The sequence below is a fragment of the Chelon labrosus genome, assembly GCF_963514085.1.
Source record: "Chelon labrosus genome assembly, chromosome: 12".
NCBI classification, from domain to species: domain Eukaryota; kingdom Metazoa; phylum Chordata; class Actinopteri; order Mugiliformes; family Mugilidae; genus Chelon; species Chelon labrosus.
In genome coordinates, this window is record NC_140345.1 from 17,330,053 (window position 1) to 17,352,860 (window position 22,808).

Genomic DNA, 22,808 nt, shown 5'->3' on the forward strand with positions numbered 1-22,808 from the left:
ACAGGACCAAAACAAATCCCGCCAATTATAGGTGAGGATCTGGTCCTTACAGATAATCATGTGAGTTTCAGATGGACACCATCCACAATTGTTCCTAATAAAAATCTGGATCATAAAGACTCATGTCATGAGAGCCGTGTATTTGAGCAGATACCACAAGTTTTGAAAATGTTAATACCAGGCTAACGCTTTGCAATCAGAGCCGTCTGTGTGTATATGTTGGTGGAAGTGTGTGCATGTGTAAGGATGTGCACTTGCTCTGATCAGCATTTAATTACTCACTGCAGCATAACTTCTAATTATCCATCTGCTGGTTTGTCCCTGGAGCTGTCGACCGCAGACACCTTCACTTCCTCCTCACACCAAGGTATTAATAGAAATTAAAGCTTTTCAGGGGGAGGGTAGGGAGAGGCACAAGAGCGCATACACCTCTAAATTGGGCTTCTCATTAGGGAGTAGAGAGACTTCTGGTGTTTAACACGTGCCTCCGTGCAGTCACCATACCGTGTACGTACGGTTTCCTGTAGGTGTATGATATGTACGACAAATGTGTCAGTGAATAGATGACTGTTTGTTTGATGCATGTGTGAGACAGAGGGAAGCAGCTGTAATGTTTGCAAGCCAAGAGCTGAGAGGTGATAATGAGAAGCAGTGAAATGCCTAAAAGCTGAATTGCAATGACAAATTGAGAAAAAAATAAATAAAATGCCGTGATATACAGTTCAATAACTCGAGTTGTTTATCTGGACAAGAAAAGTTCACGACAGAGTGCATTTAAACTGACCTCTCAACTGTGGGAAGGAACGCTCGACCGCTCGAACGAAACAGAAAAGACACTTTCTCGTGTGCAGTTTTGCTTTTTCAGAAGTTCAAACCAATTTACTGGCAGAGACCTATTTAGAGACCTTGTCATGCACAAATCTATATTTCCAGAAATACCCAGAACCCACTTCCAAAGCTCGATCCAAGGCCGTCATTTTGGTTAATACAATGCAGGCAAATAAGAACCACTCAAACCGCAGCCTGCAATTTTTTCAAATTAAAAATATCTACTTTCAACATTATATGAAATTTGGAGCCTGAGTGAAAGGGTGATCCATCTTTCATGGTTTAGCCGCAAAAAGAAGGAAGGAGACAAAACATTGGATATTTTAGATCCTCTGTAGAAGTACAGCTTATTTTTATATTACTATTTTTATATACTTAGTATACAGCCTGCACTCGTTATAAAGCCACTCGAGTAATTTGCCGAGGTAGGAATCAATTTGAGCGTGGTTAGATATTAAATGTGATAACATCACATTTGTTTATTATAGCTGATCTGAAACTGCTTTAAGAATAAATTAAATTACCTGATGAATTAAAGCCTGCTTTGATTTACCTGGATATTAATATGTTCTCATCTCACACTGCTAAAATAATACAACATGTGTGAACAAGGCAACATTGGCGCAAATCAAAACGTGCTGCAATCAGCCTGTCGACTTCCTAATTCAACTTCTGTAACGCATTTAACGCAACATATTGCGCTTGGCCTCTGTCTTATTTGTATGATAGACTGAATATGCATGCATAGATAAGTTACACAGAGTTTAAAGAGGCTACAAATTTCACAAGAGTTGGTGATGCAACAAAGGTTAAAATAGTATGTAACGCTTAGAAACAGGAAGGAATTTCGCCATTAACTCGGTCTGCACACAACCTTTTATCGCCAAGCATATTTTTGATCTCACAAAAATTAATATGATTTAGGAGAGGTGCTCCTGCTTGGCATAGTTAGACCGACCTGGACCTTCTCCTCCTCCAGCCAGTACCACCCATGTTGTGCAGCGTTAGCATTCAAGCTTGTTTTCCACTGTCCGAGTTAATCAACCTGTATCAGTACTGGTGTGACAGTCGGCGAGGACGATCTGGCAGAGTCCATTCATGCATCCCACCATTTCACACTCTTCTAACTAAGGAAATATGAAATGCGGCACACGAGGGTCTCAGCAGGTTCATATCGGCCGTTTTACCTTGTAAGTGGAGCCGGTTTTGATGAAGTTTTTCTCGAGGATGTTGTCGAGTGCAGGGTCCAGCTCCTCCCCGACATCCTCTATCAAGAGGGGGCGACCGAGAGACAAGCTGTCCTCCAGGTGGTTCTTGAAGTACTTATGGTTCAGTGAGGTGATCTGAGGTCAGAAACGTGAACATATTTTTAAACAAGGTCATGTGGTAACTATTGTTTTATATGGTCTAGTAACAATAATAATGACCTTAATGGAGGCAAATAAATACATTCTCTATAACGCAGAGAAAATGTGTCGGTTTTCTAAAGTAATTTTCTTTCCACCTGACCTTACTAGCAATGACACATACATGCAACAGTCTGATTCTAAAGTGGTTAGCAAATCACCCACATATAAAATAGAAAGCGGAGCCTCTAATTCAGTCAAATGGAGGAGATGTGTTTGATTTCTCCCTTATCCCTCCTAAGCTTCAAAGGCCAACAAGATTGTGACTAGTCAAACAAATAATGCATTGCTTTTATAAGTGAGCCGTAGGAAAATAAATACTGTCTGTCTAATGACGTCATTTGTGGAAACCCACAGCTTGTGGAAATGTGTCTTGAGGAAACTCATAATAAAAGTTCAGAATGCATTCACACAGCTCGGAGATTGCCCCTAACAGGGCCAGTGACCTTGGCTGTGTTTATTAAGCCTGCAGAACTTCCAGCGTGCAGTATGCGTTGAGCAATGGGGAGAAACTAAATGCTGCTGAGAATCATGGACTGTTACTGCTATCAAGCAATCTGAAGAGTTTAGAGAGATTAATGAGCATGAAGTAAAAACTGAAAAAAAGCTGTGCTACTAAGATCTGGACATAAGGTGGATACAGTTCTTATATAATAGCCAACATAGTCACATATTTTCAAACAAAGGTGCTGCAGACAAAAATCCCAAACCTGCAGCTCACTCCTGGCCTCTTTGTTCTTGATCCAGATTTTTCCTTGTGTCTGTGGGTCGATGAGGAGGGGGAAGCGGGCACCCTTGGTCACAATGATGCCATTGTGAATGGACAGATCATCACTGGGGAGACCCTGTAAGCCAGATGATGAAAGTCTAGTGAGTGCTGAATGCTGGCTAATTAAAATGGACATAAATCATTTGTTTTTATTTCATCGGAATTTAAATGAAATATTTTACAAAGCATCTATTAAATTAGATAAATAACTATCTTGAGATATTTCTTAGAAGGAGAACTTTTAATTGCAATAAGAAAGATATTCCCAAGCTTCAAGGCTGCCACTGCAAAGGCACTATCTCCCTTACTCAGATTAATTGTGGAGCAACTATTAGTTGTTGCTCTGAGGCTCCAAGTAGCCTACAGGTACAGTAGTTGCAGGTACATTTTGAAATGCAGGTGCCAAATCATGCATGGATTTAAACCGTACATGCATAATAAGAAAAAAACTAATTATGCCCTAAAATAGAACCTTGTGGAACTCCATAAGTAATTGGGCAGCAAATCAGGAGAGACTCCTAATCTTAGCAGAAAATGAGGCGAACCACTTGAGTTATAGTTATAAAAATGCAGGATTCTTTGGTGGTAGTTTGCAAAATAGACCACTGACCTGTAGGTTCCATTCACTGACAGTCGGTGCATCAATGAGCAGCTCAGTCAGATTGAGGTTGTTACCAAAAGGGATGAAGCGCTGCTTCAACTCGCGCTGCCAGTCATTCAGGAGGAGACTACGAAATTCCTGATTGAAGGGCCCAGAGTATGAGAGGAACGCTGTGGCCAGGAGAACATCACCTGGAACAGGAAGTTATAGGTGTTGTCACATGTACACAATTTAATACTGGTGAAGTACCGCTGTTACAGTAAGAAGTCTCAGCACAATCAGATGTAGTAGATAAACTCATGCAATGCTTAAAAATTAGTGGAGAGATTTTGCAATGTTAGCAATGTTAACTGTAACATTTGGACAGCACTTCTGATAATTAGTATAACTATACAGTTATAAAATCATGGACTTAGGCTCATACTCCAACGATACTGCTAACCCATTTCTAGTTTAATCAAAAATTTCACAAATCACGATAAGAACTAAGTGAAATAAATGGTTATACTGCAGATACTCCTGCCACACTCTTGACCCACCAACAAGGCGTTTGGTTTGGGCAGCAAACTCTTTGCTCTGCTCCGTCCATCTCTCCTTCTCGCCAGCGAGACCACTGATGAGACTGGACGCTGTCTGCATCTTGTGCCTGCAGCGCTCAGCATCCTCCAGCAGCGTCTGATGGGAACGGAGCAGACAAAACAGGTCAGTAGGTTGATTTGTCTGTTCAGCCTCGTCTGACTGTCCAAATGACTGTCCCTTCGTCCTTCTAATGCTTATTCAACCACCGTTGCATCTGTGCCAGTAAGTAAACATGTGACTTAAGATAGTCTTATCCTAGTTCAAAAGAATTCACATAAGATTGCTGGTATAAAGCTGACAACAATCATATTTCTATTTATCCTGCAGTTGCTCCACTTCCAAGATATACAGGTTAGGTACATTTTTTTAATGCATTTTCCTCTCAACCACCACACATGCAGGCTTGCCCTTTAGCATTTTACTATGGACACCTGTCACTATATTTTTTTTCCAAATTTTCTTTCCTTTCTACATCTACAACACAAGGTCAACAGAATCTTTAAAGCATTTGTCACAAAATTATTTTCATTAGCTGCTCAGAGGCAATAAAGAGGTTGTTTCCCAAATAGCAATAATGTCTGTTTCATCATTAAATACTGGTTCAGATTAATTAAGAACCATATCAAAGTCAACAGTCCTTGTCTGAGACACAAACTTCTTTGCTGTGAGCCCTTCAATTTGGCAGCAGGCCCCTAGAGATGAAGAGCTCAGAGTCTTAATCATAAAATTATAAGAGTCAACTGGGGCTGTCCAGATTAACTAATCAGGGAGTCTTGATGCATTACATGGTGTTATTTATCACAGAACATTAATTAGTGTACTGATGATGCAAAACACACACACACACAGACACACACACACAGCACAGTCTCTCACAAAGCAGCACACGCTATTTTAAAAAGTAGCATTTACTCAGGCTGAGCCATTTTCCATTTTTGTCACACATCTTCAGGCTGGATTTAGAAGGTCAAAATGTCTTAACTAAGACTAACAAAGAACAGGGTGACCACCTACTTTAATACTGATTTCTCTGATATTTGACTGAGAAGAACAAGGAGCCCTGCAACAGATTTTCTACACATCCTACAAAAAAAACAAGCCGTTCCACCTATATTAGAGCCCCTCTTTAACATCTGTTCACTCAAAGACACAATGCCGAGCCCTTGTAACACCCTATTAAAGCTGTCAACTGTATATATGAAGAAACCTGGTGCTGTGAAGGACAGCACGAGGAGAAACGGAGCAAAAATCACTCTTCAGGAAGTGAATTCAAACAATCACAAGGCATTTATGAAGGGGAATTATTAAGGGAAGTAGGATCATTTGAACCATTTGGATCCAGTCTCAACAATCCAATGTTACGTGCCATTAAAACTCACTAAAGCATAATTAACTTTATAATTCCCCATTACTTCAGGAGGATCAGACTAACAGTGTATGTCTAATTGCAGAAGACATTATCCAGTGTTCTTTAACTGCTCTTAAAGGAGAAAATGGTGCAGAAGCAGAAATATACCTTAAATAAATGACACCACATCTGGTTTATGTGTAAGATGCCTTAGCCGCCCGCCCATACTGCTCATTTATGTGTGTGGTAAACTGCTTTTCTGTGTTTTGAGGAATTTAGTTGATCCGTTGACCTGTTTCTCCATCATAGCCTTCTCATACTCCGCCTGCACCACGTCCAGCTCTGCCTGCTTGGCGTCCAGCTCAGCCTGGGCTTTCTGGAGGTCCACGTTAGCTATGGCCAGACGATTCTGCTGCACTGCCAAGTTCGCCTAAGGAAGAAAACAAAGGCAGACAGGGAGAGAGAAAGAGGAAGAGGGAGACAGAGACAGAGAGAGGGAGAGATCTGTGATGCTTTTATTTCACATAAAAAGCCTGCAGGGGTCAAGGTCAGTTCTCCAGGGAGAGGGCTAAGGAAGAGAGAGAAAAATAGACCAGATGAAGTAAAGATGATGGCAATGATTTGACAGAAAAGGGGAGACAGGTGGTAGCAGTAAAGGTTTCATTGGATGAGAGAATGAAAACAATTCTTAATATTTTAGAGAGCAGGACTGATTTATTACTTTTTGCCTAGCCAGATATCACAAAATAAGAAGAGGCCTAGACTCCTGCAACACTTGAAGTGCATGGAACTAACCCTATACTATAAGTGTTGCTGGAGCCCTGACCTCTACATATTTCTCTTCTCCCCCATGCACACTGGAAGTAGATGAAATTGAGACAGAAATACAGCTTTTCTATAGATATAACATAAATAAGCATGGAGGTGCAAAGGCAGGAAACACATTTTTTTCCAGGACGTACAAAATGTAACACAAGTGCAAAGTGCAGGGACGTACAGCTCCAGGAGTGAAAGCGGAAATGCAAGAATGAAGAATTAAAAGGGGAAATTATGGAGGTGGAGAGAAACTGGAATAAAAAAACAGTTATACAGGGGTAACATGAAAGGCAATAGAAGAAGAGTCTTAAGACGACAGAGGGAAGCAGACAGGAGCTTTTCTGGATAGAGCTGTGGCTGAATGCATTGCACAGACAGAGAGAAAAGTTGTGAGGCTCTCTAAGTGTGTGTGTGCATCAGTAGTGTGTATGGGTGGCTTGGTTGAGAGGAAGTCTGGCAATTTCATTTAATATTAATCGACATCTGAAAAGGACCATCCCTGTTTGTCTCCTGCCTGTTTGTCCGTCTGACCGTCTCTCCGTCTGGCAGTCTGTCTGGTCAGCTTAAAGGGAAGCCACCACTGAGCTGGAAACCAGAAAATCAATTTGCTCGGCTGTGTTCTACGCTTAAGCGAAAGGTCAGGATCAAAGAAGAGGGGCGAAGGCTTCTCGCGGAGGTTGTAGAGAATATGAGAAAAACAGAACATGTCGGCTTGAGTGAGCAAGGGAGAAGAGGGTAGGGGAAACAGAGAGTAAGGGTGGGGTGAGCAGAGATGATGGAGAAAACAAGACACTGAAGAGTGCAAAAGGAAGAAAATAAGCCCTAGAAACTTGTGAATGGGAAAGTAGAGGTCATCATCAGCAATTATTTTAAATAGAACACAATACAAATGCATAATTGGACTCTGTCTCTCTGAACTCTGACAAAGCTCTTAAATCATTGAAACACATCTATCATCCAGATTATATTATCAGGAAGGCAAACTAGAGAACATTTTTTTTTATTTATTTTTTTTTTATTTCATGTTAAGTTTGTGTTGAAGAAAGCCCTGGATCAGAGGAGTCTCTGAAACTAACTAACCAACCAACTTACTTGACATACAATAGAACAGTTATGAAAAATTACATAATTCATCTACTTTGTTGGTGTGCTGCAACTTATTAATTAAGAATTTTGGATGCATCTTCCTGTTAATGGCAGCTCTATGTGTTTAATAATTAACTAGAATTCCAGAAATTAGCATGTGCCATTTTGTTGCAGAAAGAAAAAGAGTTTGTTTTGAGGTAGAATCAATTTTTCGCCCACGTCAGATTAGTAAATAAAAAGTAAATAAAATCTTCCCAGTGTTTGCTCACACACACAGCAAACTTCATTTCCAATTATCTAACTTTCCGTGATCGTTCAGCGCCTTTCAGGAGTTTACTTTGTGACTGTGATGGGTGCATTGAGTTTCATGACCTATTTCTCTGCCCGGGGGGAATCCATTTTTGGATTTCTATAATGGGATTAAATTAAACAGATCCGCTAAACTTGACTTGAGGTGCACCCAGAGTTTTTTTTTTTTTTTTTAAACATTTGCATGCTCATCATCTTTGGAGAAAAGGCCTGATCCTTCCGAATATTTCGGTAACGTCTATTCCCTGCACTGTCTGCCGCCAGAAATGTGAAAATATGAATAAATCCTTTTGACATCAGAGACAGATTGCACTATTCCTATTACAGCCACTCTCCTCCACCGTAAGTGTTTCTTATTCATCAGAGCGGAAGAAGGGGAGACTATGGACCTTACCCGGGGAGTGTGGGGAAAAAAAGAATCATGCATGTGTGTTATACTTTTACTGGGGTGATGATAATCCTTGTGTTCGTGAGGGGGACCTGCAATATCGACTCAACCAAAGAAAAAGAACTTCACTTCAGGTATTTTTTTTAATTCTAATATTTGTGTCACAATGAAATCGCTGAGCTAGATCTATCACGCTCTACGTTACCTTCAGGGGCAAGACCTCCTTATTAATGGAGAAGAAGGAGGCCATGGCTTTGGTCCAGGATGCAAGGCCGGCCACGTTGCCACACACTCTCTTGGCTGTTTCAATGTTGTAATCAGGCATTTCAAAGTAAGGCTGCAGCAGCTCCACCATTTCCTCATTAATGGAGTCTTTGGGGAATTGCTTCAAGTGGGAGAAAGAAGCAGACAAAGGGGAAGAGGTTTGAGATGGTTTGAATGCATTTCTGTCAAAATATTAAATAAAGTATCTATCTATGTAAAACTAAATTAAATTAGGGGAAGAGAAGCAGAGAATTATCAAAGATACATACTTAGAGAGACAGAGACAGAAAGGAGAGCAGGTATAGAAAAGGAAAAGGACAACACAACTTGAGAAAGTTGAAAGTATTCTGCTGAAAGCACAAGGAACAGCCCGTTCCATTTGTATCCATGGAACTAGGTCTGGTCCTTCAGTTATGAAACGCTCCTAAATCGTGTTTTCATGGGTAAATATGAGCAGATTCTCTGCAGAATCTAAACCTTACTTGGATCCCAACTGTATCAATTTGAAATTGGTACCTGCAGGCTGCCAAGAAAGTTTCCAGCTGTCATGAGTTTCAGGGACTCCTGCCAGGACGGAGTGGTGCAGTTCTTCTCCGGGTCGATCTTCACGGTGTTGACTCGCCTCTGGAAGAGCAGCAGGACGCAGTCCATGATCCGCATGATGAGGTGGGGGGGGCGTCCGAGTGTTCGTACTGTGGCAATGTCCGATGGCTTGATTGTCTGCGCGTGCAAAGGCAGAGGGAACAGAGTGAAGAAGGACTTTGACTATACCAGAATCTATAATCAATGTGGATAGCTTGGTTTGCGTGAGTTATGTTTAGTGCATTTTATATCAAAGTCAAAATACAATTGCCAAGTCTGGACACCATTTAAGGGAAGGCATATTTCACTTAGTCCTGTAAATACTGTTTGCACAAAGTGGTGCAAATGCCAGAACAAGAAATATGTTGGAGGGAGAGGTAAATAGAAAGCAGTGAGGATGACTGAAATAAGAACAAAGAATGGAGTAATATGTTTTCCATTTGCTTGTTCTGAGAAGGGACATGCACATTAAAGAAGAATATACACAATTCTGCAATTTGAGAATACAAAAATAGAGGAACTCAAACCAGAGACAAGAAGAGACAGTGAAATATAAAGACTCTAAGAATAAAGTAGAATAAAAGTAGTTCAGCAGAGGGGGACATGGGATTACCTCAAGGGACTGATTAAAATGAAAGACAGCAGTAGAGTAAAACGGAAATGTCCCGGTGAGAGTTGTTTGGGCTCTTCATCAGACCTCCTGCCTGCACGTCTCATCTTTTCTCCTTTCTGCCCTTACTTTTCTTATGCCAGTTCTCTCCTCCTTGCTCCAGTTACACAGAATTTCCCACTAGAGATTCCGGCAGCACACTGTCTCCTTTATCGTGCACTTCCACTTTCACTTGCCCCCTGTGCTCTTCAGCTTCTTAGAAATATCTCAGCTGGGTCCCTGACAAATCACCATTCCAATTTAACAACAGAAAAACAACAGCAACAAAGAAGGTGTTTTATTTTGGGCGTGCTCTCTTTCTAACTATGAGTCAGACTGATTTGTCTGTTTCCTGTGGGTAACAACCACTACTGAAATGTAACACAGCAGTATTTTACCTCAAATATCAGTATCACACACATCATGAAAGTAAAGCAACCTTTGTGTCATGAAAACCGCATTCGACTCTTGCCTGTGTGGCGAGTTTGGGAATACTGCAACTGCTATTGTGCATCAATGACAAAGCTTGCTGCCGAAAAGCTCAGTTATACTTTTTGTTTGTTGCTGATTTTGTTATTTTTACCAGACAGTTAATCCACAAATATCCACATTAAGTCAGTCAGTGAGAGCCCAGCTCATACCGGTGCAATGTATAAATCTCATGGCATTGTTACAGAATCAATAAATGTAGGATCTCACATTGTACAGAGTCATAAACAAGGAAAGAGCAAGGCTATGATACAAAATCTGACATTAAGCTTACTTGAGCAGAGCAGAGGTGCATGGGGGAAAACATAAGGGAGGTAGATAATCTTACCCAACACTCTCTATGGCCTACAGTGGGCGCACAAACTTGATGTAACTAATAGTAAGAGTTCAAATTACACATAGTGGGAAGTAGTATTTGACATTGACCCCGATCACCTCAATCATCCAGTAAATGGTGACAAGTAGTAAAAGGTGAAACTTTATCTCTGTTTGTCTCAGTTCTCAAACCCCGCCCACCCCATCCCTCTTTCCTTTCTTCCTCTTCCACTCTTCATTAGAGGAACAAGGGGACAAGGAACCAAAGCTTCCTGAGATGTGCCCCCAACCTGAGTCTCACTCCCTGGGTTCCTCTACCATCATCCATCTACACTTTCCGCCCCCTTCATGTCTTCTTCTGACCCTTTTCATCCCATCCCCCCAACACCTTCCATCCTATTCATCCCATCCTCTCGACCCTTTTCATCCCATCCCCTTGACGCTTTTCATCCCTTCCCTTCTGACCCTTTTCATCCCATCCCCACAACACCTTCCATCCTATTCATCCCATCCTCTCGACCCTTTTCATCCCATCCCCTTGACGCTTTTCATCCTTTCCCTTCTGACCCTTTTCATCCCATCCCCACAACACCTTCCATCCTATTCATCCCATCCTCTCGACCCTTTTCATCCCTTCCCTTCCGACCTTTTTCATCCCATTCCTTCAACCTTTTCATCCCATTCATCCCATCCCCTCGACCCCTTTCATCCCATCCCCTTGACCGTTTTCATCCCATCCTCTCTGACCTCTTTTCATCCCATCCCCTTGACCCCTTTCATCCCATTAACTTGACCCTTATCATCATATCCCTTTTGACCCTTTGCGTCAATAAAGGTGTGGTCTTCATTGATAAATAAATAAAGGTGTGAATTGACTGTCGTTTAGAATGTGGCATAAAGAGAGGTGCATTTTAAATGTCTCATGTTACATTCAGGCTACTGGTAAAAAACAACTGGCTCCAAGTCATTTACAATGGAAGCCCACAATTTAAAGCTACAAACTGACACCTGAAACCTTGCTGCTGTGTGTCGAGTGTGACTCATATAAAACCACATCTGAGCAGAGGCTGAAGGTGAAGCATCAACCATTCATGTGTATCTGTGCTTCAACAACAAATAGCAAAGCATTACACTACATTTCACTTGCCACTAAAGCCAAAGCTTCTTTTTAACACCAACCCCTGTGCATCACAGAGCATCAACTGAAGACTCTATTTAAACCTGATAAATACATCTACAAGACACCTTGGTCATCAATTTAAACAGATTCCCCATTGTTGTCTGTTTAGAAATCCAAGGTTCCCATGTGCAGCAGCAATATAAATATTCTAATAAGAGACCTGCCATAGGAGATCTGTATGCAACCATCTATCCAGGGGGGATGCAGCTTTAATTACAGCACAGCTCCAGGGCCCAAACCACCAATACTAACTTTAGACGCCAGGGTAGGAAGGCTATAGGCCTTACTTATTACTTCAATTGTTTCACAAGTCACATGGGGTTCTACATGGCTCCCTGAAGCAACACAAAGTAAGACAGCAAGAAAAATATCGGTGGGGTACACACAGCAACACACAGTACAATTAACTGCTGAAACACACAGTTGTTTTTTTGGTTATTTTTAACCCTCAAGCTGTCTTTTAGGGAAGAATACAGGATTAGAGTTCTTTGGAGAAGGCTTTAAGAAGGATGCTGGACTATAGGCTTGAATCAAATTGGCAACACGTTCGTTAATAGAGCTTGAACACGGAAATACAACAAAAACACAATATTATACTTTACAAAGGAAATAATTGTCACTTAAATTAGTAATAAAAATTAAATATATCATGTTTTCACAGTTGATATAAACATCATCAGTATATTGGGGAGTCTTAAAATATTTAAAGTATATGTATTTTATGGAGGGGTCAGCTCTTATTGCCATCAAACATGTCATTTCATGCATCTGTCAACTTAAATGACTGCTAATCCAAAGCGTGTTTACATGAAGGGCAGATAATAAATGGTTTAAGTTGAAGCAAAGGAAGAAAATGCATCCAACCTTGTTGTTCAAAGACTGTATAGATATTCTTAGTGTGCAGAGGACGCATCCTAATGACTTTGATCATCCTGTGTGATCCCTGTTGTGCTTGGTGCTAATTAAAAATGTTAGGCTAATACGTTACCATTTAGCACTGTTTAGCACACCATGATTGCTTTGCAAAACAAGTTTCCCAGATATTTCCATCTGAGATGATACAGTTGAGGAGAGACCCGGGAACGAAACGTGTCATACCTGCAGTGCAGCCTCTGCCTCCTCAAGAGCTGGGCGGGCAGATTCGAGTTTCTCCTCAGCAATGGCCTTGTCGGCTGATATGCTGTCTACAATGGCCTGGGCCTTGTCCTTCACTTTTTGCACCTCTACCTTCACCCGCTCTGCCGCCTGGGCTTTTACTGTCACCTCCTTCAACACCTGAAAGTGCGCACAATATACAGTATAAACATGACCAGGAGTCAGCTTTTACTGCCTCCTCACTAGCAGACAGTAAGACCTGGCAATCTGATCACTGCTGTAGAAAATGTTAATGTCATCATTATATTCAGCAAACACATTAAATTGAGATACATGATATGAATATTAATAATAAATTGGAAAGTCTGGCTTAACCTACTGCACATACCCCCCAATAACATAACTAAATACATAATTTGTCTCATTTTATACACTGCAGGAGACGCTGAGTTGGAAAAGTAAGTTAAGTACTAAATAATGTAATAGATCCTAAAGCACCCACGTTTCCAGCAATGGACAAAACTACCACTTCTGTCTGTTTGATTTAATTCTTCTAGTGCATGAATAACTACACCACATGGCTGATACTCAACTCAATATGTTCATTCGTTCATGCAGAGCAATAACCCTGATTTCACTTCTGTTCATGCACATATACAGTATCTACACAAACAAAGAAAACCCTACCATATCAGCCTTGTCATTGGCAACCTGTAGCTCCTTCTCCTTCACCTCCAGCTCTTTGCTGAGAGCTGCAACAGACTCCGATGCCTCCTTCAACTTTTGCAGACCAGTATTCATCCTAAACAGGAGAAATATTCAAAGCAGTCGACATGTAATTACAGCATACGTGAACCGTGGCACTAGTCTAGCATCAGCTAGACTGTCTGGAAGCATCAGGAAGTTTATACCTAAGGTTGTAAATATCCACAAAACTTTAAAGATGACATTCATTAAATTCAGTTTGAATCTTTGGTATGCCAGACACGAGGTGGTAAAAATACTTGCACATTATTGCAACACCTTAGGTTTGCTTGAGGTCAGAATTTTTGATGCTACGATAACCCATCAACAGCTGCCAATAGCTGTCTAGAGACAAGCATATTTTTAAAACCATGAAAAAGGGAGCTCAGCAATTTGATATCGATCTCAAATCATTCACTGTCGCAGCTTGTTTTCTTAAACTCTCTCATACTCTCAAACAATGACTCATGACTGACTCTGCACTGACCATTTGACAACAGGTGATTTAGTTTGGATGCATGCCGACCATCGGTCACTGTCACTGCCTTTTGGGAGTTGATGCTATTCCTGGTTCCTTAACCTGTTTAGCTGCTGACGTGTCGGAGCGCTTCGCCAAAAATATATTACCAGAACAACTGCAGAGGGGACCTGGAAAGTCACCTTGAATTCTTTAATGGTGATTTATGTTCTTATTGTAAAAAAATACATAATCATTTAAATCTGCTTACCTGTTTGCCAGAGTCTGGACCTCAGACCTCTTCTCCTTATAGATAGTCTTGTAGCCCTGGATGAAGGAAAGGTAGGACTTGGGTGTGACGTGGGTGGACCGTCGGTATCTAGAATAGAATTAGATTGCATTTAATTTTATGACACATAATCTAATTGCAAGTGGTTAGGACACTGAGCATAATACCGTCTCCAAGATACTATACCTCTGGAAGTAGTCCACACACTTCTCTGCCACACCATCCTGGAAGGAGCCCATGCACTGGACTACCTCATTTTTTACCTGTGGCGTGCAGTCTATGTCATAGACGGACAGGAAGTGCTCTGAAACTGGAGGAGACAGAGGAGAGAGTTGTTTTTTTTTTTATTATTTTATTTTTGTTTTACATAGATCTGATTGGAACTGTAAAAATAAATATGTAAGGGGACAAGTTGAATCACACACTGCAACTGTCAGGGATTGTAACTGATTATTTTCCAAGCAGCACAGACTGCTGGGAACGTGATGGGTTATTGGCTTGAGTACTTCTAACACCTGACTGGGTAAACAAAATATATAATGAAACAGAAGGGGAGAGCAGGGGATAATTGCAAAGTATTGATTTTTTTTTCACAATTCATTTTCTCCTCACTTAAGACCAACAGCCTGACAGACAACAGATGTGCTGTAAGAGAGTTTATTTTATGAGAGAAAAAGCTAAGCAGATTCACAAAATGAAGACTTTCTTATGTGTATAGCATTCAGTAGTTGCTCCATTAATGTTCTTGATGCACTTTAAGAGACGGTACTTTTAATTTCGTTGTACTTGTGCAATGACAATAAAGACATTCATTCATTCATTCAATATCAAATGCAGATTGTCTGCCTAATGTACCTGCAACAAGTGCGTCTTTCGGCCAGCGGCTGAACCAATCCATGGTGCACCCAGATATCAGAGCTGGAAACTTCAGCGCCCGGTTGCGGAACTTTTCCCCAACGGGGGAAAAGCACAGAACAACGTGGAGGTTATGTCGGACTCTTGACATGAAGTACTCGTACAGGTTTTCGTTGGTCGGGGGTCGCCTGGGAAACTCCCGCCTCATGACAGGGATGAGATCACTGAGGATCTCGTCAATCTCATCACGAGCGAACAAGTTGGACACCTGACGACAGAAACACACCCGTTTATGTCACTGGTATCTCATAAATGTCAAGCTCAATAAAGTTTTTGCACTGATAAAAAGCGCCAGACTCTTCTGAAAATTTGGGCTGGAGCTTAACCTTTAATTTGACCCAAAATATAAACTGAAATTATTTTATAAGATAAAAGGACATGGGCCCTCTGAGCGTCTCCTGTGGTGTCTAGCAACAGAATGCTGTTAGTGGGGGCCTTTGGGTCCTATGGGTTGAGGGGAGGGGCCTCTGTGGATCATCCCACAGATACTTGATCAGTTTGGAAGTGTCATTGCTATGGGGTGGGAGTGCCTGGTCTGGTCTAGGTGTATGGGACTTGACTAAAAAACATCCACATGAATGCCAGGTCCAAAAGTTTCATTTTTTTCAAAGTTAACATTAAATTGTCACAAGATGGTCAATGGTATTTATTTCTCCTGTCTGTGGTTTTAATGTTGTGGCTGATCGGTGTATATGCATTTTTTAAACTTATTGTGTGCTCAAGAAATTCTGAAAGTTCTTATGCTAACTTCTATTAAAAGTATTCCAACAAAATGCCAAATTATGGAGACAAAAACCACCTTCTGTTACACAAAGTGTGTCATGGTGGTCTTTGTTTAGGGTTTAGGATGGCCTGTTTTATTTTCTAATCTGCTGTCTCCGTGTCCTTCATTTAGTTTTACTTCCGGTCCTTGTTTATTTTCACCTGTGTCTTGTTAACCTTTCCTTCCTTGTGCGTGCTCTCCCTGTCTCTCTTATCAGTTCACCTTGTTGTGTTCCCCTGAGACGTCCTCTGCCGTCATTCTCACCTGTGTGTTTTCCTAGTTTGAGCCAAGTTTAGTACTTTTGAACCCTTCCTCATAGTTTGTTTCTAGGTTATTGACTTTTTTCCTATAAGTTCTCCCAACCTGCTTTCTGTGACCTAGATGTGGGGACTCTTTGAGTCAGAAATAACATTGGTTGGTTGATATCAGAGCCAGACTGACAACAGAAATGGCTACAGAGATAACTGGAGAAATGTGGTGCTTATCTAATCTAACCAGCGTATAGATCTATTTACGCAGCCATTTATTCATTTTTTGACAGTTTTTATCACAAATCTGAATGTGAGGGACGTGGAGAAAGAGATAAGAGATTTCAAGTCTGATATAAAGCCTTCCCAATACGCAATTATAACATGTTAAAGTAGTAATATGAAGTTTAGTTTTCTATATTAAAATGAATAGCCCTTATTCATTCAAGTTTTCCACAATATGTGTAATTTAGGATAAACGTAACATGGTAGATGGTGCAGTGGTGAGATTTCTCATTATTTCAATTGCACACATCTATATTTGTTACGTCTCACATCTTCAACTTCTTTATTAAAATGTATATTTTAAACATTTAATTGCTGAGCAAATGCATTGCTTGCTGTGAAGAAAACCAACTACATGTGTTGCCTTGCTTTTCAGTGGTTAAGCACTGTCTCCATGCAGTTTGTCCAGGTTTAAGGAGCTAGCAGTACTGCGCCATTTTTCTAAACACCTATTATCAAAAAAGGATGTAACTGAGAGGGCAGGGAGTGAGAGAGTGTCTTGGGGGAACATGTGGTGTTGTGGTTAGCAGAACCACGTCTCTAACCATCTGCCGCGTTCCTCTCCCATAAACAACAACACCGCACTAATGACTCGCTCTTTCTTTTTGTTTCTCATCTCCGTCACCTCTGTCGCCATCTTTCACACCCAGTCATCGCAACCCTGCTGCAACTCAAACCTCCCTCTCCAACATTCACAAACGAGGCACGCAAACCTATCACCTGCACAGAAACACCAGCAGCACTCTTCCCTGGCCCCCAGCTCAATTTACCTCCCCCAGTAAAGCAGCTGCTTCTTAAATTGTTATCTAGCTCGAGTGAAAGAGGAGCGGGAGGCGTAAGACAAGGAGGATGGCACTGCTTCCCCGGTGTGGCTGGCCGAGCAATGGGACCCCGAGAAAGATTAGAAAAGAGGAAGAGGAGATGAAAAAGGAGTAGAAAAGAAAAAGAGGAGATGAGGAAAGAGGTAAATAAGAAGTAAACAAAAGTTAAAATAACACAATGATGTGAAGAAAATATAATGGAAGAAGTAAATGGGATTTTTCCTTTGAGGTCTGCGCCGTATAAATAAAATACAAAACTGCAAATGCAATAAGACCCAAAATAAAGAACTGTTGATAACTGAATTGAAATATCAGTTATGCTTCAATTTACATCCTATATACAGAAGTGTATTCGAGCTAGTATGCATAATAATGTGAAATTTGCACGGCAAATTTGTAAATTAGTGATCAAACTGGCACAAGCAGCTTCAAGTCTTGAAGTGTCAGTTCTCATGTTTCCTGAATAATAAACTCGTGCAGGTCTTCTCTCGCCTCCCATTTAATTCACTTTGTCAACAGAGGGCTGAAAGCAAGACAAATACAAAAACTTGAAAAGAAAGACAAGCTAAAGCTCAAAAGAGAGTGTCTTCGAATTGGATTTATGTGATGTTGTTGCCAAAAACAAACAAAAAAACACCACTGGCTCATAGGCTCAATGACATGCTACAAAATAAGGGAAAAGATGAATTATTGTCATTGCTGGCTGTAAGGGGGAAGAGGAGATGGAAAGAGTTTCACAACAGGTGTAGAATTAAACAGTGGTTGTACAATTGTACTACAGGGCTGATTTAGGGCACACCGACAGGTATATTAAATATTCCTCTCCTGTGGTTTTCCCCGAACTTTGGCTGGAACAAAATCATTAGCCCACGCAGCGTAAACACTGAAGCAGTGGGAGCCGGGGGGAGTTGGATAAAAGGCTGTAAATTCCCTACAGTAAAGTATGTCATCACAGAGCAGCAGTGGAAGTAACAGCCTTAATGTTTTTTTGTTTTTTTGTATATGTATGCATTTATTATACTGCGTTTTGTGTTTGTTTATCAGTCCGGCTGTTATGCTGCAACTAAAGTGCTCACATGGGATCTTCGTAAAGGTTGAAATGACCTGGACTGAATGGAGGTGAAAAAGATGAAAAATATGAAGGCAGGAGATTAGCAAAAAAAAAGAAAAGAGAACCGGATTATCTGAAGATGAAATGCAAAGAAGACAGGGATGGTAAAAAAGGGGGCTCAGAGATACTGAAATAACTAGGGAAAAAAAGTGCAAAGGGGAGAAGAAGTGATGGGGAGTATTAATAAAAGACGAAGGGAAAATACATAAGAAAAACAGAAGGGAAAACAGACAATGAAGGGGATAGCAGTGGGACATTGAAGAGAAGAACATAAAAGGAAGAGCTTCCACGAGGAGATGAGGTAGCAAAAGAGGTCAGAGAGCATGCTTACTAAGAGAGTATAGAAATTGCTGTGAACGAAAAAGCTCTTCACCACTGCCACTGGATCCAGTGCGGTGGATAATTCTGGGACTTCAGCACAGAGATGCAACAACAGTGGTGCTTGACCTTGAAGCTTCCTGGTGTTGCAGAGTAATACAGGAAAAAGCCATTCTGCAGCTGTAGAGCAGAGTGCTGAGCTACACAGAAGACCCAGCTGTACAGCCCTACAAATCTGTCCAAATTCAGTCATTGTGTTAGTGGTATTGACAAGGGCTGAATTCATATAACTGAACAGAAAACATAGAGGAACAGGGCTTTTTATCTCTATGTATATGTGCTGGACTGAGGTGATGTTTAAAATGGATTGAGAGCAGGCATCAGCTTGTATGCAGAGTATCTTTTCCCTAGTAGTACTGATTATTAAAACTGCTGTTAAACACAGCTGCAAAAGTGCATTCATTTTAACCTAATAGACAAATCAGTCTAATCAAAATCAAGGGATTTCAATCAGCTGTTGAGAATTATTTACCTGTACCTGTGTACCTGTGGAGCTGTGATCAATAAATGCTAAATGCTAAATGCTACCGATTCATGAGAAAAAAGAGAATCCCCACTAGCTGTCTGATGAAGTGATGTCCAAGGAGACTCTCACAAGATAGGTGTAGGTATTTCAACCGACAGTGGTAGGGATGAACTGACGGTTGTTCAGTGTGTGACAGTGTGTTCGTCCACATGGCCAAATACATTTCTCAATATTCATCTAATTTCAGTCCTCCTGTTCCCGTTCTCAGTTTCACTCTCCTTTGACCCTTCTTTACTCTTCTTTACCCGCTTGATTTGGTTGCCTCATATGTTAGCAACGGTAACCATGGATAGGAGCCCCCTGGTTAGTGGGTCAGCAGACCATTCAGCACGCCTACACAGGGTCAGCTATTGATCTTTCTTATTTTTCGTGTGAACATCAATCTGTTTAGAGGGGAGCTATGTTTTCCATTCTCACATGGGAAAGCAAACACATAAACTGATCTAAATTTTGTGGTATAACAACATCAGAACAGTTCGTTCACAGTAATCGAGACACAGAAGTGTGTCTCGATTACAGCTTTATGTACAACATGGGCCTCATTATTCAGACATAATATTATCAGTCGTTCAGACCGTCTTTCAGGGCCTGAGATACCAACTTATTGGACCGGCACCTTCTCTGCATACATAATTTCCTGATTAATCATTGACAAAAGTGGGAGTTATTCAGTCTTTCCCTGTCTCAAGTTATAGAACATCTTGAATGATAACTTTCTGAAACAATATTTGAAAAACAACTTTATCCTTAATCCAGAAAGTTGCTCACTCTGGCTGCTTTTTATGTTTGGACTCTTTCAACTTGCTGTACCATACATTTGACTGTCTGACCTTCAGCCAGTTGAAAAATCTATCTTTATATCGTTTTTTAGTTTTCTAATGCATTTTTTACATACACCTTCACCCCTGCTCATGCCAGTTAGTCAGTTAAGATTATTTAGGCGTTACTAACACTGACATACAGTATGTTTCTCAGTATCTCACAACACCAAACCAAGCATGGTGTGAGCTTTGTGGGCCCTCCGGTAATCTGATCTCCGTTTGAAAAACTTGGGCAAACAAATCAGCAGCAAATCGGCTGATTTTAAATTTATTTTTAAATATATTTTAGGCTTTTTGACATGAACACAGGCTTATACTGCTTTTTCCATGTGTGTTCTCCTGACCTCTCCAGATGACAGGACGTTGTTCATGTACTCAAGGAAGGATTCGTCTTTGATTTCGTTGTCAGTAAAGATGAAGCTGATGCCTTTTCCGTGCTGACCGGCTGTTCTGTACAAACCCTTCAGGTCATCCATTAGGTTGGCCGTGTGGTATGAGCTGGAAAAGAACAGAAAGCATAAAAATCAAAATTCACATTTATTTTTCTATACTAAGCAAAACTCATTACACGAGGCTTCTGTGTTCAATAAGCAATTTCAAAGAGGAGTCAAAAAGCTTTCAGTGTGGATATACCGTAGGTTGGATAATGCAACAAGAAAACCAGAAAAAAAAAATCTTATATAGAGCCGAGTGTTTGCATCCGTGTGAGCATAAATTGAAAGGTGTCACTGTTTGAGTTGCAGGTGCTTTTATAGAGGCAAGTGATGGAAAAAGTCTGAACAGACAGATCAGGCTTGAACGGTGGTAAAGAGGCTTGTCCTCGCTTGCACTTCCATCTGATTTTGTGAGTTTGTGTGTGAACTTGAATACATGGCATAGAGAGAGGAAGGTGAAAGTTAATGTTAAAGATTCATTTATGAAATTTACTGCGTAAAAAATATGAAAGTAAAATGATTAGGTTATTTAATAATGGTTTATAATGGTTGTTTTCCTGTTGTGTACTCTTGTTACTTTTAACATTAAACCAGGCCTGAGTGGCTGGAAGCTATGATGTAGGTATCAGAACTCATGCAAATCTTTTCTCGCCTCGTCCCAGCAGCAAGAACGCCTCTCTGGTGACATGTCTCAGTCTTCCTACTCAGAGATAAGGTCACATAAGTGGCCTAAATTTCTATCCCATTGCATCTATGGGATATATATTGCCAGCCAGGACTTGCAACCTGTAGAAAGCTTGCTCTACCATACGGTTTCTCAGAAGGCTTAAAGCAATTGCCTCAGGTCAGTTGGGGGCAACCCAAGGGCTGACAATGTCAAGAAGCAACATGTTGCCCTCTGTGGGTCTGCACTGCTGTGGCTCCTTTCTTCGTCAGGTGTGCTGATTAGGGCTGCTGCTGGGCGTACGCTGGGACTGGGATGCTAACTCACCAGCTTCTCATCATCCAATCAATCCTGGAACTCTACTTAAGGACTTTCAGCTCTCCCACTCGTCACCAGTTCTTCAGTTTACCTCTGCGGTAGAAACCCATGAACCAGCCAGTTGTGCTTTTTTGTCAACCTTGGAAGTACAGCAGTTCCTATTGTGCCTGCCTTTTCCTCTTTGCTACAGCCCGCTGCAGCCCCAGCTCCAGTATTAAACTCTTGTTTCTCCTGAGTCTCCTAAACTCCTGAGTCTTGTGCTTGGGTCTTTTTCTGAGTTTTGGAGTTGTCTCAGCATAAACTTCAGCAGTGGTATGTTTTCAATGACAATAGGCAACCTCAGGGAGGACAATGCAACCCAATTCAAAAACAACATACGTTATTCCTCTGAGAGTGAAAGAAAGCAAGACAGTGGCAAGTGAACCAGATAATGACACAAGTACAAACAATAAGCAAGTTGAATGCTGCTAGCCTAGCTTGCTGCTAGCCTAGCCTGGACTATGGAGTGACATTGGAATACAATAACTTCCAATACAATCACATTGTTTGTTCTTTCTTTTACGGCTAACATTAATTAATTTAGCTATACGAGCCCATGGCCAAGTCTAATTGTGTAATGTTTGCCTCAATAGGCTCTATAATCTCCTCTGGTGGTAGGATATGCTCACAACCCAATAGAAATCTAAGACCTGAGATGTAGAAGGTCAGTGTAATAGTATCAATGACCCAGTTAGAAAATCTTTGTTTGGTTTGTCCTTGTGAGAACAATAAAGGACTGGCCTCCTGTACAGAAATACTCTGTATAGGTATGCAAAGCAAAAACTGGGCAAAATATAATACTGCTTTTATAGAGGCAGTATAATCTGCAACTCACATAGCCTGGGATAATGTTTCCCTTCACAGTGTAGCAGGAGTAAAGAATAGTGGGCCGTGGCATTTCAGCCTGTCCTCCATATATTTGCACACGTTGTACATGTCCAGTCAGTGCTGACACCGTGCAACAGCACTGTCGCCCGTAGCACCAAACAGAGATGCAAAGGGGGGTAAAAAAGAACAATCATCTTCATCCTGCTCACCTGACAGCGAAGCCATCAATCCCTGACATTTCCTCTTCAGCCTAAAACTAAATGAGAGCATCCTGGACAAGCAGATTTAATAAAACTAACTTTCCACCCAAGCTCTGAATCTCTGGTTAGGGATTATTGTCGAAGAGACTTAGGTTTAGGGGATTTTCACGGTAAACCGAGCACAGCGGCTGCATGAGCTAGGGGTTTTAATAGCACTGTTCCAGCCTGAGACCCATGGAGCATACCTAGTTTGTCTCTTTGCT

At 41.1% G+C, this 22,808-nt stretch overlaps 1 protein-coding gene across 3 annotated transcripts in view; it reads right to left on the reverse strand.

Moving 5' to 3' along the window:
- The window catches only part of dnah5 (dynein, axonemal, heavy chain 5), a gene marked incomplete at its 5' end in the record, with an annotated part of 96,184 nt that overhangs the window by 27,304 nt on the left and 46,072 nt on the right, over positions 1–22,808 (reverse strand). For all 3 annotated transcript variants that reach the window (XM_084557099.1, XM_084557098.1, XM_084557097.1), the window contains 13 exons: positions 2,016–2,171; positions 2,945–3,079; positions 3,614–3,795; positions 4,144–4,279; positions 5,824–5,961; positions 8,336–8,515; positions 8,911–9,114; positions 12,708–12,884; positions 13,392–13,506; positions 14,177–14,284; positions 14,381–14,504; positions 15,050–15,317; positions 20,407–20,560. In XM_084557099.1, coding sequence (XP_084413225.1) covers positions 2,016–2,171; positions 2,945–3,079; positions 3,614–3,795; positions 4,144–4,279; positions 5,824–5,961; positions 8,336–8,515; positions 8,911–9,114; positions 12,708–12,884; positions 13,392–13,506; positions 14,177–14,284; positions 14,381–14,504; positions 15,050–15,317; positions 20,407–20,560 — 2,077 coding nt within the window. The remainder of the gene's footprint in view (positions 1–2,015; positions 2,172–2,944; positions 3,080–3,613; positions 3,796–4,143; positions 4,280–5,823; positions 5,962–8,335; positions 8,516–8,910; positions 9,115–12,707; positions 12,885–13,391; positions 13,507–14,176; positions 14,285–14,380; positions 14,505–15,049; positions 15,318–20,406; positions 20,561–22,808) is intronic.